A 14,672-nucleotide genomic window follows, 5' to 3' on the forward strand; every position below is an offset into this window, starting at 1 on the left:
AAAATACTTTTTTGGTTGAAATAAAAGAAAATACTTTTTCTACATCATGAAGAGAAAGAGTTTTTTTTGTTAAAATGAAAGAAAAACGTAAATCATACAAAAATACTCATTTGTTGAAATGAAAAAAAAAATCTATCTATAACATGAAAAGAAAGTATTATTAATAATACTAGTAGTCGTACCCGCGCGATGCGCGGTCAATATTAAAAAAATATTAATTAAATTAAATTATGATCAGGCTTGTTTGATCCTATTAGATCGTATTGCTTTAATAAAATTCAATTGTCATCTTGTTTGTCAATACGATATACCCAATAATGAAATCTCTATTAAATCAAACGTACTTATATAGTAAGTGAATAACTTTTTTGTTCTATTTTTCTTTATTATATTAAACAATATTTAGTATTCGCTTTTGTTTTTGTAATATATGAGAAGATATATAATTTATTACTATTGAATTTTTTTTATTTTAAATTTTATTATGTTGTTCTTAATAATATTATCTAAATTTTAGTGAATAAAATCTATGTTAAACTAACGGGACTTATACAGGCAGCGCATCGAATAACGTTTTTGTTATGTATTTTTCTTTATTATATCTTTCAATATTTAATACTATTACTTTGTTAATAGAAAGTTTCATTAGCATATTACGTTATTTAATATTTTTCTCTGAAGTTTTTTTTATTACTTTATTTTTGTTTTTTTATTTTTAAATAATTTTAAAACTCCAACTTAAAACTACTCCCCAATTTGAATTGGTAATTTATTTTTTAATTTTGTTTTTTATATTAAAATTATATTAAAACTCCAACTTGAACTACTCCCCAATTTGAATGGGTAGTTTTTTTTCTCTTTTTTTCATTTTTTATAGCTTTTTTATTTTAAAATAATTTAAAAACTCCAACTTGAAACTACTCCCACCCAATTTGAACGGGTAGTTGTAAGCACGTGATTTTTGCCCTATATGATAATTACTACCAAAAAATTCAAAAATAAAATAATTTTCCTTGGTGTGCAATTTTGTGATATTTTGTGCTATTTTGAATAATTATTTGTATTTGTCTGTGCATGTTATTTGCTAAATTAATAAAAAATACAAAAATATGTCGCATTTTGCATGTAGGATTTAATTCTACAATTTGTTAGTAATTAAGTTTGTTTACAAAAAATAAAAATTTACAAAAATAGGCATCGTTTGCATTTTTAGCATTTAATGTCCAAATATACAATTTTATGCTTAATTATTACTTAATTGTGCGTTAATTGTTATTGGGAGTTAATTTGCGCTTTTATAACTTAATTTAGTTCTTAATAATAATTCAAGTATTTTTATAATTTTAGTTTTAGAAAAATAAAAGAAGAAAAGAGAGCAAAATATAAAGAAAGTCGGAATTGGGTCTCTTCTTCGATTTCAAGCCACAGGCCCAAAAAATGGCCCAATCTTCCCAAACGACCCAGTCCATTTCAAAATGGGCCGACCCAGTCCATAACCCAACACCCTTATTATCTTGCATTTCAAAAATAAAACAAAAACAAAAAGAAAAAAAATCAAAAAACCCTAACCTAAACACTAAACTACCCGCCCCCCCTCACTTTGCTTCATCTTCTCCAACCTCCAAACCCCACCTCCCATGGCTTCCCTTTGCCTTCAACCTCAAGCAGCCATGGCTACACACACACACGCACGTCACCCTCACGACCCCGACTCGACTAAACGACCCCAGCCCTATCCGCCATTCATGAAGCTCGTCGAGCTCAAGCTTGAGCTCGACGTCCATGGTTGCCTTCAACCTCAAGTCCAAACGACCAGCCATGGCTGACCCTACTGCTTCTTCTTCCTCACTTCAATACAAATGTCACTGCGTCATTTCCTCCTCCAAAAGAATAAAGACTTCCGCCATGGCTGCTGTCGCGATTGCTTCTTCCGACTCCGTCGCCGCGGCTGTCGCGACTACTTCTTCGCCGTTCCAACTGCTCCAGCTCCTGCCTCGTCGAGCTGCTGGTGTTCGGCGTCGACCAGTTGCTGCTCCATTCCAGCTTGAGCTCACCATTGCAGCTGCTTCATACTGCCTTCGCGTCGAGCAAATGACGAGTTGCTACTGCCTCACTAACGTTGTGGCTGCTTCTTCATCTTGCCTTCGTCTTCGTCGTCATTTGTTCGAGCTTTGGTCGAGGCTCGTCAAAACAGTCCCTACATAGTCAAGTTCGTCGTTTGTTTAGTCGAGTTCATCGTTGATTCATCTCCGGTTAGTTGTTTTTGAGTTTTATTTTTGTCCATATTTCGTTTTTATATTTCTCGAAGTTAAAATCGTTAAATATTTGATTCTTGTTTTGTTCGTTGTTCATCGTTGAAATAATTTTCTAGTGTGTTCATGTGTTTTGACTGAATTAATTTTCAGATTTCAAATGGAAAGTTAATTAGTGATTTTCCATGTGTTATTTCATGGTTGTTTTATTGTTTAGGTAAGAATTTGTTAGTTTGATGTTTGTTAGATTCAAATTGAAATTTAATTGATTATTTCTTCAATTTGTTTCATGTTGTTATATATTTTCCAGAAATTATTTATGTTGGTTTAGTCATTTAATCCGTCATGTTTGTTGTTTTAAAAAAAAAATAGATTCATTCATGTTCATACTTTATTTGGTTGATCTTGAATCCGAAATTTGTATAGTTTGATTTCTTGTTTATCAGTTATGATTATTTCTTGAATTTGTCTCATAATCTTGTCTAAGTTTAATATAGGAATTGTTGGTTGTAATGTTGTTAGAGTTAATTTTAAGTTCAATATGATTGAATTTAGAAATCTAAATATACTTGTTTGTTGTTGTTGTTAAATCCGAAAATAGGATTGTTTGTTGCTAAAATATTGTTCAATCAAATTTTAGTTGTTCTTTGTTGTTCAATTTGTGTTCATGTGATTTGTTGTTCAAATGTTGAAGAAATCATGTTCATGTGATTTGTTGTTGAAATATTGAAGAAATCATGTTCATGTGATTTGTTGTTTAAACATTGTTAGAAATTGATCATATTGTCTATATTTTGGTTAAGTTTGATTAATTGATTGTTATAGTTGATGGGGTAGTTTGGTAATTTGTAGTACGTTCAGGGGTAAAATGGTAATTGCAATAAGGTCGGAGGGGTAGTTTAGGAATTGTACATTTTGTAATATTTTATGTGAAGCATGGGGGACAAAATGAAATGGGGTGGGTTGTGATATAGTTATTTAATATAAAGGGGGGACAAGACAAATTTTACTGTGGGGGAATCTTGTATTTGTTTATGTTAGGCATGAGGGACAAAATATAATGGGTGGTATGATATATTTATTTAATGTAATGGGGATGAGTTGGAAGATAATGGGTTTGGTAGAGAAAATGGGTTGATTTTAATTGATTAAAAGATTTATGGGATGGGATATAAGTAGAAGTCTTGAAATCAGATTTGAGGGAACACAAAAAACACACAGACAGATAGAGAGAATACAGATAAGAGAACTAATCTGAATATAGAGAAGAACAGAAAGAAAATAAGAGAGAGAAAAAAGGGCTGAACATTTAGGAGAGAGAAAATTCCGAAAAATATTTAAACTTAAAAAATAAAAAATAAAAACTAAAAAAAAATCTTCTGCTTTCTTTCATTGTTTGAAATCAGAATTAATTGTTGTTTCATCAAAGCTTGAAGCTTTTGTTTTTTGGGATTACTGCTCCACTGGTTTGCAAACTCTGTTCCTGGGTTGTTACTGCTGTTGGACTGTTGTTGCTGTGCTGTATTGTTATTACTGCTGCTGATTCTCATCTTTATCTTCTTTTGTTTCCAATATCAGGTACACAACTGTAATTTTGGCATTTTGTAAGCCGAAATGAAGAATGGAGTGTTAAATTTTTAATTTAGTTTTAATTTTTTTTGTATTGTATTTAGATTATTCATGTATTATTATTCTGTAAATCACTGTCATTTGGCATAATTAGGCATGTTATAGCGATATATTAAATAACGCCTTAACCGGATTATTAGGAAATATATTTAAGCCTGATTACTAATTAAAACTGTTTAATAATCAAAATAGAAGAAATAACGTAAAAAATGGCGTTATTGAATCAGTTTGGCAAAAATTGACTGAGTTCCTTATTCATAAGGTTTTTTGTCAACGTAAGGTTTTTTGTCAACGTTAAGTTAATCGGAATCATGTAGTTAATTTCAGTTAAAACATGAATTAGTTTGCCAATCAAGTATTAGGACATGATGTGAATTAAAACAAGGTTAGTTAAGGTTAAATTGTTTAATTTTTAGAAATATGGTTTAGTAACCAAGTTTTTTTTTCCAATTTTCAGTATTTGCAAATAATTAATTTCAATAAGCTTAAATCATACTAACAATATGAATTTTAATCCAACTATGGGATAATTAGTTTTTTTAATTATTTTTTGACAATTCCATGTTGTTTGTAATTATAATTTTAGTAATATTACTTTCCATTAATATTCGTTTTAAATTAGTAATTAATATGTTATTTTTAAGTATGTAGAGATTGACTTCATAATTATAGACAAACTTAGTAATAATAAAGATGTAGTCATTAAAGGGTATTCATAAAAATAAGGGAGGATCTCGCTAATAAATAAATAAATATAAATAATACAAAAAATTGCAGTCCTCCAATCTTATTTTTTTTAATATAAGAAAATACCTAGATTCCGAGATGGGCGATTTAGTAAAATTCACAGTCCTACATAATAGTATCATAACGCGTAGTATTTTGGCGCATATTTAATAAGGTTATTTTCTTAAATACGGGTGTACATTTATGTAACCCAAATCACGATCTTGACGAAGTCAAAATGCGTCAAAAAAATCACGTGTGCACTGGTTGTGGCGTGGTTCGAGATGCGTTTTCACGACGTTGCAATTTTGTATAAAATTAATAATGATAAAAGCGGTTTTAAAAGTTAAATTTGCATATAAGTTCTTAATTGTTTAAAAATCAGATAAATGAGCCAAATATGACAATTGAGCGACCGTGCTAAAACCACGGAATTTGGGAATGCCTAATACCTTCTCCCGGGTTAACAGAATTCCTTATCCGGATTTCTGGTTCGCGGACTGTAATACAGAGTCATTCTTTTCCTCGATTCGGGATTAAAATTGGTGACTTGGGACACCCTAAATCTCCCAAGTGGCGACTCTAAAATAAATAAATAAATCCCGTTTCGATTGTCCTTTAATTGGAAAGAACTCCCTACGTACCCCCGCGGGGGCGAAAAAAGGAGGTGTGACAGTAGTTACTTTTTTATATATTTATATTTTCATTTTCTAATTATAGTTAATTATAAGATAACTATTTTTATTTTAAAATTATTTTAAAACTCCAACTTGAAACTACTCCCCGATTTGAATGGGTAGTTTTTCTTCTTTTTTTTTTTTTATAGATTTTTTTTTGCTTTTTATTTTAAAATAATCTAAAAACTCCAACTTGAAACTACTTCCACCCAATTTGAATGGGTAGTAATTTTTATATTTATATTTTCGTTTTTTATATAGTTAATTATAAGATATCTATATTTATTAATTCAAATAAAGTAATCAATTAATATATATATATATATATATATATATATATATATATATATATATATATATATATATATATATATGAATATATTCGTATATATGGTAGTTTTATATTTTTTTATTATTTTCATTTTTTATATATATTTAAATTCAAAAAGAATAACCAATAATTAATTATTAACTAAATAATAAATTTAGTAACTAATTATGTCATGTGGCTTTTTTTTAGGCTGCCACTTGACTTAACGAAAGGGCTTTTTCCTCTCCTTTTAGTAATATATAGATTCTGTTGTTCTTAATAATACCAGTAGTCGTACCCGCGCGATGCACGGTCAATATTAAAAAAATATTAATTAAATTAAATTATGATCAGGCTTGTTTGATCCTATTAGATCGTATTGCTTTAATAAAATTCAATTGTCATCTTGTTTGTCAATACGATATACCCAATAATGAAATCTCTATTAAATCAAACGTACTTATATAGTCAGTGAATAACTTTTTTGTTCTATTTTTCTTTATTATATTAAACAATATTTAGTATTCGCTTTCTTTTTGTAATATATGAGAAGATATATAATTTATTACTATTGATTTTTTTTATTTTAAATTTTATTCTGTTGTTCTTAATAATATTATCTAAATTTTAGTGAATAAAATCTATGTTAAACTAACGGGACTTATATAGGCAGCGCATCGAATAACGTTTTTGTTATGTATTTTTCTTTATTATATCTTTCAATATTTAATACTATTACTTTGTTAATAGAAAGTCTCATTAGCATATTACGTTATTTAGTATTTTTCTCTGAAGTTTTTTTTTATTACTTTATTTTTGTTTTTTTATTTTTAAATAATTTTAAAACTCCAACTTAAAACTACTCCCCAATTGGAATTAGTAATTTATTATTTTTTTAATTTTGTTTTTATATTAAAATTATATTAAAACTCCAACTTGAACTACTCCCCAATTTGAATGGGTAGTTTTTTTTCTCTTTTTTTTTTTTGTTTTTTATAGCTTTTTTATTTTAAAATAATTTAAAAACTCCCACTTGAAACTACTCCCACCCAATTTGAACGGGTAGTTACTATTTTATATATTTATATTTTCATTTTCTAATTATAGTTAATTATAAGATATCTATTTTTATTTTATAATTATTTTAAAACTCCAACTTGAAACTACTCCCCGATTTGAATGGGTAGTTTTTCTTCTCTTTTTTTTTTGTTTTTTATAGTTTTTTTTTTGCTTTTTTATTTTAAAATAATCTAAAAACTCCAACTTGAAACTACTTCCACCCAATTTGAATGGGTAGTTTTTTTTATATTTATATTTTCGTTTTTATATAGTTAATTATAAGATATCTATATTTATTAATTCAAATAAAGTAATCAATTAATATATATATATATATATATATATATATATATATATATATGGTAGTTTTGTATTTTTTTTATTTTCGTTTTTTATATATATTTAAATTCAAAAGGAATAACCAATAATTAATTATTAACTAAATAATAAATTTAGTAACTAATTATGTCATGTGGCTTTTTTTTAAGCTGCCACTTGGATTAACGAAAGGGCTTTTTCCTCTCCTATTAGTAATATATAGATTATCTAAATTTTAGTGAATAAAATCTTTGTTTAACTAACGGGACTATACAGGCAGCGCATCGAATAACTTTTTTGTTATGTATTTTTCTTTATTATATTTTCAAATATTTAATGCTACTACATTGTTAATAGAAAGTTTCATTAGCATATTACGTTATTTAATATTTTTCTCTGAAGTTTTTTTTATTTCTTTATTTTTATTTTTTTATTTTCAAATAATTTTAAAACTCCAACTTAAAACTACTCTCCAATTTGAATTGATAATTTATTATTTTTTTAATTTTGTTTTTTATTTTAAATCTCACATTTGAAGCTACTCCCGATTTGGATGAGTAGTTTTTCTTCTCTTTTTTTTCGTTTTTTATAGCTTTTTTTTTTTTGCTTTTTTAAAAAAATAATTTAAAAGCTCAAACTTGAAAATACTCCCGCCCAATTTGAATGGGTAGTTATTTTTTTATATATTTATATTTTCGTTTTTATATTATAGTTAATTATAAGATATCTATATTTATTAATTTAAATAAAGTAACCAATATATATATATATATGGTAGTTTTGTATTTGTTTTATTTTCATTTTTTATATATATTTAAATTCAAAAATAATAACCAATAACTAATTATTAATTAAAAATAACTACCAATTTGAATGGGTAGTTATTTTCTTATATATTTATATTTTCATTTTTTTATTATAGTTAATTATAAGATATCTTTTTTTATTTTAATTATTTTAAAACTCCAACTTGAAACTATTCCCCGATTTGAATGGGTAGTTTTTCTTCTGTTTTTTTCCGTAGTTTATAGCTTTATTTTATTTTTTTGCGTTTTGATTTTAAAATAATTTAAAAATTCCAACTTGAAACTACTCCCACCCAATTTGAATGGGTAGTTATTTTTTTATATATTTTATTTTTATTTTTTTATTATAGTTAATTATTAATATAGATATAGATAAGAAATCTATATTTATTAATATAGATATATTTAAATTAAAAAGAATAACCAATAACTAATTTAATAACTAATTATGCCATGTGTCATTCTATTGTTCTGTCATTTGGCTTCATGAGGTGCTTTTGTCTTCTGCTTTTAATTATAGATAGATAAGAAATCTATTAATATAGATATATTTAAATTAAAAAGAATAACCAATAACTAATTTAATAACTAATTATGCCATGTGTCATTCTATTGTTCTGCCATTTGGCTTCATGAAGTGTTTTTGTCTTCTGCTTTTAATTATAGATAGATTTTTATTTTTTTATTATAGTTAATTATTAATATAGATATAGATAAGAAATCTATATTTATTAATATAGATATATTTAAATTAAAAAGAATAACCAATAACTAATTTAATAACTAATTATGCCATGTGTCATTCTATTGTTCTGCCATTTAGCTTCATGAGGTGCTTTTGTCTTCTGCTTTTAATTATAGATTATAGATAGATATATATATATATGGTAGTTTTGTATTTGTTTTATTTTCGTTTTTGATATATATTTAAATTCAAAAAGAATAACTAATAACTAATTATAATTAAAAATAACTACCAATTTGAATGGGTAGTTATTTTCTTATATATTTATATTTTCATTTTTTTATTATAGTTAATTATAATATATCTTTTTTTATTTTAATTATTTAAAACTCCAACTTGAAACTATTCTCCGATTTGAATGGGTGGTTTTTCTTCTGTTTTTTCCCCGTTTTTTATAGCTTTATTTTTTTTATTATAGTTAATTATTAATATAGATATAGATAAGAAATCTATATTTATTAATATAGATATATTTAAATTAAAAAGAATAACCAATAACTAATTTAATAACTAATTATGCCATGTGTCATTCTATTGTTCTGTCATTTGGTTTCATGAGGTGCTTTTGTCTTCTGCTTTTAATTATAGATTGATAAGAAATCTATATTTATTAATATAGATATATTTAAATTAAAAAGAATAACCAATAACTAATTATGACATGTGTCATTCTATTGTTCTGCCATTTGGCTTCATGAGGTGTTTTTGTCTTCTACTTTTAATTATAGATAGATTTTCATTTAGGATAGAGGGTGAAGGGGTGAGGGGTGGGTAAGTGGCGGTGGGGGTTAGGGTAAGGTGGGTGGGTTGGTGGGGATGAAGAATATGGTGGGAAAGTTAAGAAGAAGTTTTGAAAAATATTTTTTCTTTTTTTACTAGAAAAAAATTTTTTCTCGAAAAATAAATTAATAAGAAAAATATTTAAATCAACCAATTGAAAATATTTTTTCTAGCGGACACACCCATAAAATTTCCCTAGAAATCGCCGCTAGAGCACGTCACTCTATTTTAGGTCCAACGTACGAGAAACCTCGGTACCACTTCTCTCTTTCTATACGTGTCTCTCCAATTACTCAAATTCTAACATTCCTAAACCCTAAACCCTAATCTTAGAAGTAAATCCGAACGGCCATGGCACATCACGCCGGAGACAACGACGGCGACGGCCAGAAACGGCGGCTCTATAACCCATACCAAGATCTCCAAGTCCCTATACAAAACCTTTACAAACTCCCCACCTCCCCTGAATTCCTCTTCCAAGAAGAATCTCTCGCACAACGCCGATCATGGGGAGAAAACCTAACGTACTTCACCGGCATCGGTTACCTCTCCGGTTCTGTCCTCGGCGCCGGTAAGGGATTCATCGAAGGCGTAAAAGCTTCCGAGCCAGGGGATACCTTAAAGCTCCGGGTTAACAGGATCTTAAACGGGTCAGGTCATACGGGAAGGAAATTCGGGAACCGGGTCGGAATAATTGGGCTGATTTATGCGGGTATGGAGAGTGGAATGGTGGCGATTAGGGATACGGATGATGTGATCAATAGCGTGGTGGCGGGTTTAGGGACTGGAGCTTTTTATAGGGCAGCGGCGGGGCTGAGATCGGCGGCTGTTGCTGGGGTTATTGGTGGTTCTGTTGTTGGCCTCAGTGTTGCAGCGAAACAGGCCGTGAAACGATACGTACCCATCTGAGCTTTTGTTGGTAGATTTCTGTTGTTACTGAAATTTTAGATGATACGTTGCGAAATTGTTTTCAAGCTGAGCAGTAATGTAATTATTTCATGAAAAGTTGCATGCTTTCTGGATGTATTTACATGTTTTTTTAATAGATATTCTGAAGTTAGGTATGAAAGACACTTGTATTGTATGATTAGTTAGCTACTGCATGCCATCAAAAGTGCACCTTGAATAGAAATCACTTAATGTTTTTCGCCTCTATTGAGATTTGAACTTAATATCTCATTGTTCTCCTTTCCTTCATTGACTACTGGCATCACACCTCGGGTGCTATAATTATTTCATGAAAGTTGTATGCTTTCTAGAGGTGTTTCCTTATCTTCTGAACATATACTCTGAAATTAGGTTTAAAAGAGACTTGGTATGAGTAATTTACAAAACAGAGATTTGCTAGTGAATATAGCACCTTCAAATGGGGGGATTTGCATCTATACCCGCTTTTTGTGTCATGTTTTAACTTGTGCCTGCTTTGCAAAAAAAATTGCAAGCGTACCCGCTTTTTCACATAACTTCAGCATACGGGGCTGAAGTAGCAAAGACAATCACGCAAAACTTCAACATTCTAGTAGCCGGGCCTGATGTTCAGCTCTAGAGCTGAAGTTTTTGTTTTGTAACTGTCGAACTTCAGCTCTAGAGTTGAAGTTTTTGTTTGTAACTGGCGAAGTTTTTGTTTGTAAGCTTAAGCTCTAGACCTGAAGTTTTTGTTTTGTAACTGTCTGTAGTTTTTGTTTGTAACTGGCAAGTTTTTGTTTGTAAGCTTCAGCTCTAGAGCTGAAGTTTTTTCTTTGTAACTGGGGAAAGTTTTTGTTTGTTTATAATTTCATTTGCCACACCATCTTGACCAAACTGAAAGAAAATTAATTAGAGACAACAGGAGAACAACTGCACCACAAACTTGCAAACTGTGTTAGATTCTTTACTTTGCATAGGATCCACGAAACACTGTAAATATCCTCAGAGAAATTAGAGAGGCAGATTCAATCCATTCATTCATTCATTCATTCATTCACTTTTTGTCCTTATACAGAACTGTACGATTATTTGCCTGAGTAGTTTCATGACTTTTACTGCTGCTACTTACCAGATTAGGTAATTACGAGTTGTAATTAATCAAACAAATCACCAGTTTTGTGTGTGTATATATATATATATATATATATGCATTGTCACGTGATAGGAAGTGACGAAGAAAGCAAATTGGTTGTTATGTATAGGTTGGCGTGAAAATTTATAGGACTCACAGGAGAAATAAGAAGAATTAGATAGGGATGAACCTTACTTCTGGAAAAAGAAAAGATAAAACTTTGAAGAGGAGAAGGAGGAGAAGAAAGGGGCCTGAAGTTGTTTAAAAAGTGGGTACAAGTTAAAAGTTTTTAAAAAAATGGGTATAGGTTAAATGAGGGCAACCAAATAGAGCGCCCTATGCAATTTTTCCCTTCAAATGGTTGTTCCCTTACTTTGTGTTCTCCGTCAATTGTCTGTGTTTATTACAGATTTGTGCAAAATTTCAAGAATGCATCTTTAGCCATTGCACAAAATTTCAAGGATGCACCTGTGTAGGAGTGGCAAACAGGCAAGGTGGGTCGGATATGGTTCGGGTCGAAAATGGGTAATGAAAAACGAATCAATTATCCGACCTGACCCATATTTAATACGGACAAAAAACGGGTTAACCGGCGTATAATATGGATAATCATATCCATATGATCACTTTTGGGAGAATAGTCTCCCTAAAATCCCCAATTTGAGGCTTTAGACCCATTGGTTCTTATCCATATTTGACCCATTTTTAAAAAGTTCATTATTCAACCCATTTTTTAGTAGATAATATGTAATGGTGCTCTGCTACTAGTTTTGTACCAATTGTTAGTTACTGAAAAAGCTGTACAGTAGATAGCATTTGGACAACTAAATTCAAGTTGCACTTTTTGATGGCATACAGTAGATAATTATTTTTGCTGTAGTCATTTTGGGTTCTTGAGAAGTAGTAGTTGCCATTTATTCTTTGATGGTCAACGTCTGGATTATGATCTATGAACTCATTGAAATCACTTGCTTTGACAGTTACAAGAGTGTTAGTTCTCTTGCTGATCAATTTTATGCATGTATCAGTTCCCAACTCGTTTGAGAACGAGGCATAATAGTAGTTGTTATTGTATATGAACTGTGACAATTATACTTTCTTGTTTTGCAGTTGGGTTAATTGCTTAATCTTCCCAGTAGGATCGCTGTTTATTTGTTTGACAGTGCATATGGTCTTTTTTTTTTTTTTTTAAATTGGCTTATATATGGAAAAATAGCACGGGCTAGCCAGTTTTCGGACTGGTCATTGAAAAATAGCCAGCATTTTCAAAGTTATTGAAAAATAGCCACTATTTTGCTGCAACACGGAAAGTTTCAAGGATAATATACTGGAGATCGGTGCACCTGTGTATGAACTTCCAGCATATTATGCTGGAACTCCGACACGCAGAAAGTTCCAGCATAATATACTGGAGATTGGAGCACCTGTGTATGAACTTTCAGCATATTATGCTGGACCGATATATTATACTGGAACTCCAGTATACTTATGCCGGAACTCCAGGATAATATACGGGAGTTCTAGTATAATATGTTAGAATTCCAGTATATTATGTTGGAGTATTTTTCGGATTTTGAACAATATTTTCGTTTAGATTTATCTTTACATGAAAAGTGACCAAATTTAGATTACTTTTGAAACTGTGACTATTTTTGAATGACCACTTGTAAATCTGGCTATTTTTGAATTTCTCCCCTAATATATTGATACGATTTTTAAGGGCTTGTACTAAATGTGAGTAGAGGATTTGGAAATCATTGTCCGAGCAGTAATGTTGTCTTGAATTTTTGTTTTTTGTTACTGCTTCAACAACCATCGCATGTTCTTTTTCAAATCTTTGAACATGTTCCGAACTCATGTTCAAAGTTCTTGTTGATCAAGTTCCACCACTCATTAACTGTTTCTGAGAAAGTGATCATTTCTTGAAATATTGGATTGAACAGTTTGGAGCTCATACAAGAGCATGCTATTTCCTGCAGAGCTTGTTGGTGATGTTCTATATTGTAGTAATTATTTTGGTGTTTTCTTGCTATTAATTTGAAAGAAACGAACAATTTAAGTCCAAGGACGTAATCTAGTGGTTAATGAAGTGGTGCAAACTTTGGAGATCAGGTTCATATTTCAATAAGGCATAAAATTTTTAGATGATTTTTTCCAATCTGCTTAAGCCTTGGTGTCAGAGTTAATCGGTATTTGTGCTCGGCAAGCATCTGGTGGAATAGTTGAGGTGTAAGCATCCTGCCCTAGAGGCTATCGTTATAGGAAAAAACTGAAAATTTTAGCTCGTTTTCTCTTATATTGGTAAGAAGATAATGTATAAATATATGACATCTTAGATATGTGTAAAAGCACGCAGAAACTACAACTACTGATGTCAACCGAAAAAAAACCTTTTTGTTTTTAGCATAATGAAGTATTTGGTAAAAGTTCAAGGGAGTGATATGATGAATTTCTATTCACTTGAGTGATTGCTGTGTCCGCGCTTCAGATAAGACTGTCTTAGGTATTATAATGCTAATTATTACGATTCAATTGCATGATGTCTTTGCTGTTAAGTATGTGAAATCTGGCATTATGGTATCTCTATTTCAAAATTATCGAAACTTAGCCCTCAACACTGTTTAACCTCCTCGCCCCTCCCCCCAACCCCCCAAGAGTTTAAGAGAGAATGAAGTTCTGTGTTTAATCAGGTTTTAATATATACAAAATATATGTCTTGTTAACTAAGAAAGCTATTGTAGAAAATAAGGCAACCACTACTATAGTCTCCTAAACATATATAACTTCCTAAAATAAACACGAAATATATTACACCATATTTACAACTATGTTATATCTATGAATACTCCCCCTCAAGTTGGAGCATGAAGATCGCGAATGGCCAACTTGCGAAGTAGGTACAAAAATTGTTGTTTCCCAAATGCTTTAGTAAATATGTCTGCTAGTTGTTCAGAAGTGCGCATATGAGATGCAACAACGTTACCAACTGTTATTTCATCACGTACGAAGTGACAATCAACCTCGATGTGCTTTGTACGCTCATGAAAAACTGAATTTGCAGATATATGTAGAGCAGCTTGACTATCACAATATTAAAGAACAAGATCCTTGTGAAAGACACCTAAGGATCGTAATATAGCCTTGAGCCATTTTAACTCACACACTATTGTCGCCATAGAACGATATTCCGCTTTGGCCGAGGAGCGAGAGACAGCATGTTGTTTCTTGGTTTTCCAAGAGATAGGTGAATTTTCCAGTAGACTAAAATAACCAGTTAAAGAACGCTGTGTCATCGGACAACTTGCATAATCAGAATCACAATATGCATGTAA

The 14,672-nt window shown here is 30.2% G+C and overlaps 1 protein-coding gene across 1 annotated transcript; it reads left to right on the forward strand.

The window, feature by feature from the left end:
• The first annotated feature begins 9,516 nt into the window (after positions 1-9,516).
• On the forward strand, positions 9,517-10,457 carry LOC107825539 (mitochondrial import inner membrane translocase subunit TIM23-2-like). The gene has a single exon (XM_016652410.2). It carries the CDS (start codon positions 9,654-9,656, stop codon positions 10,209-10,211), a length of 558 nt encoding a protein of 185 aa, XP_016507896.1. The 5' UTR covers positions 9,517-9,653; the 3' UTR covers positions 10,212-10,457.
• The last annotated feature ends 4,215 nt before the right edge of the window (positions 10,458-14,672 follow it).

This window comes from Nicotiana tabacum, chromosome 20 (assembly GCF_000715075.1).
Source record: "Nicotiana tabacum cultivar K326 chromosome 20, ASM71507v2, whole genome shotgun sequence".
NCBI lineage: Eukaryota > Viridiplantae > Streptophyta > Magnoliopsida > Solanales > Solanaceae > Nicotiana > Nicotiana tabacum.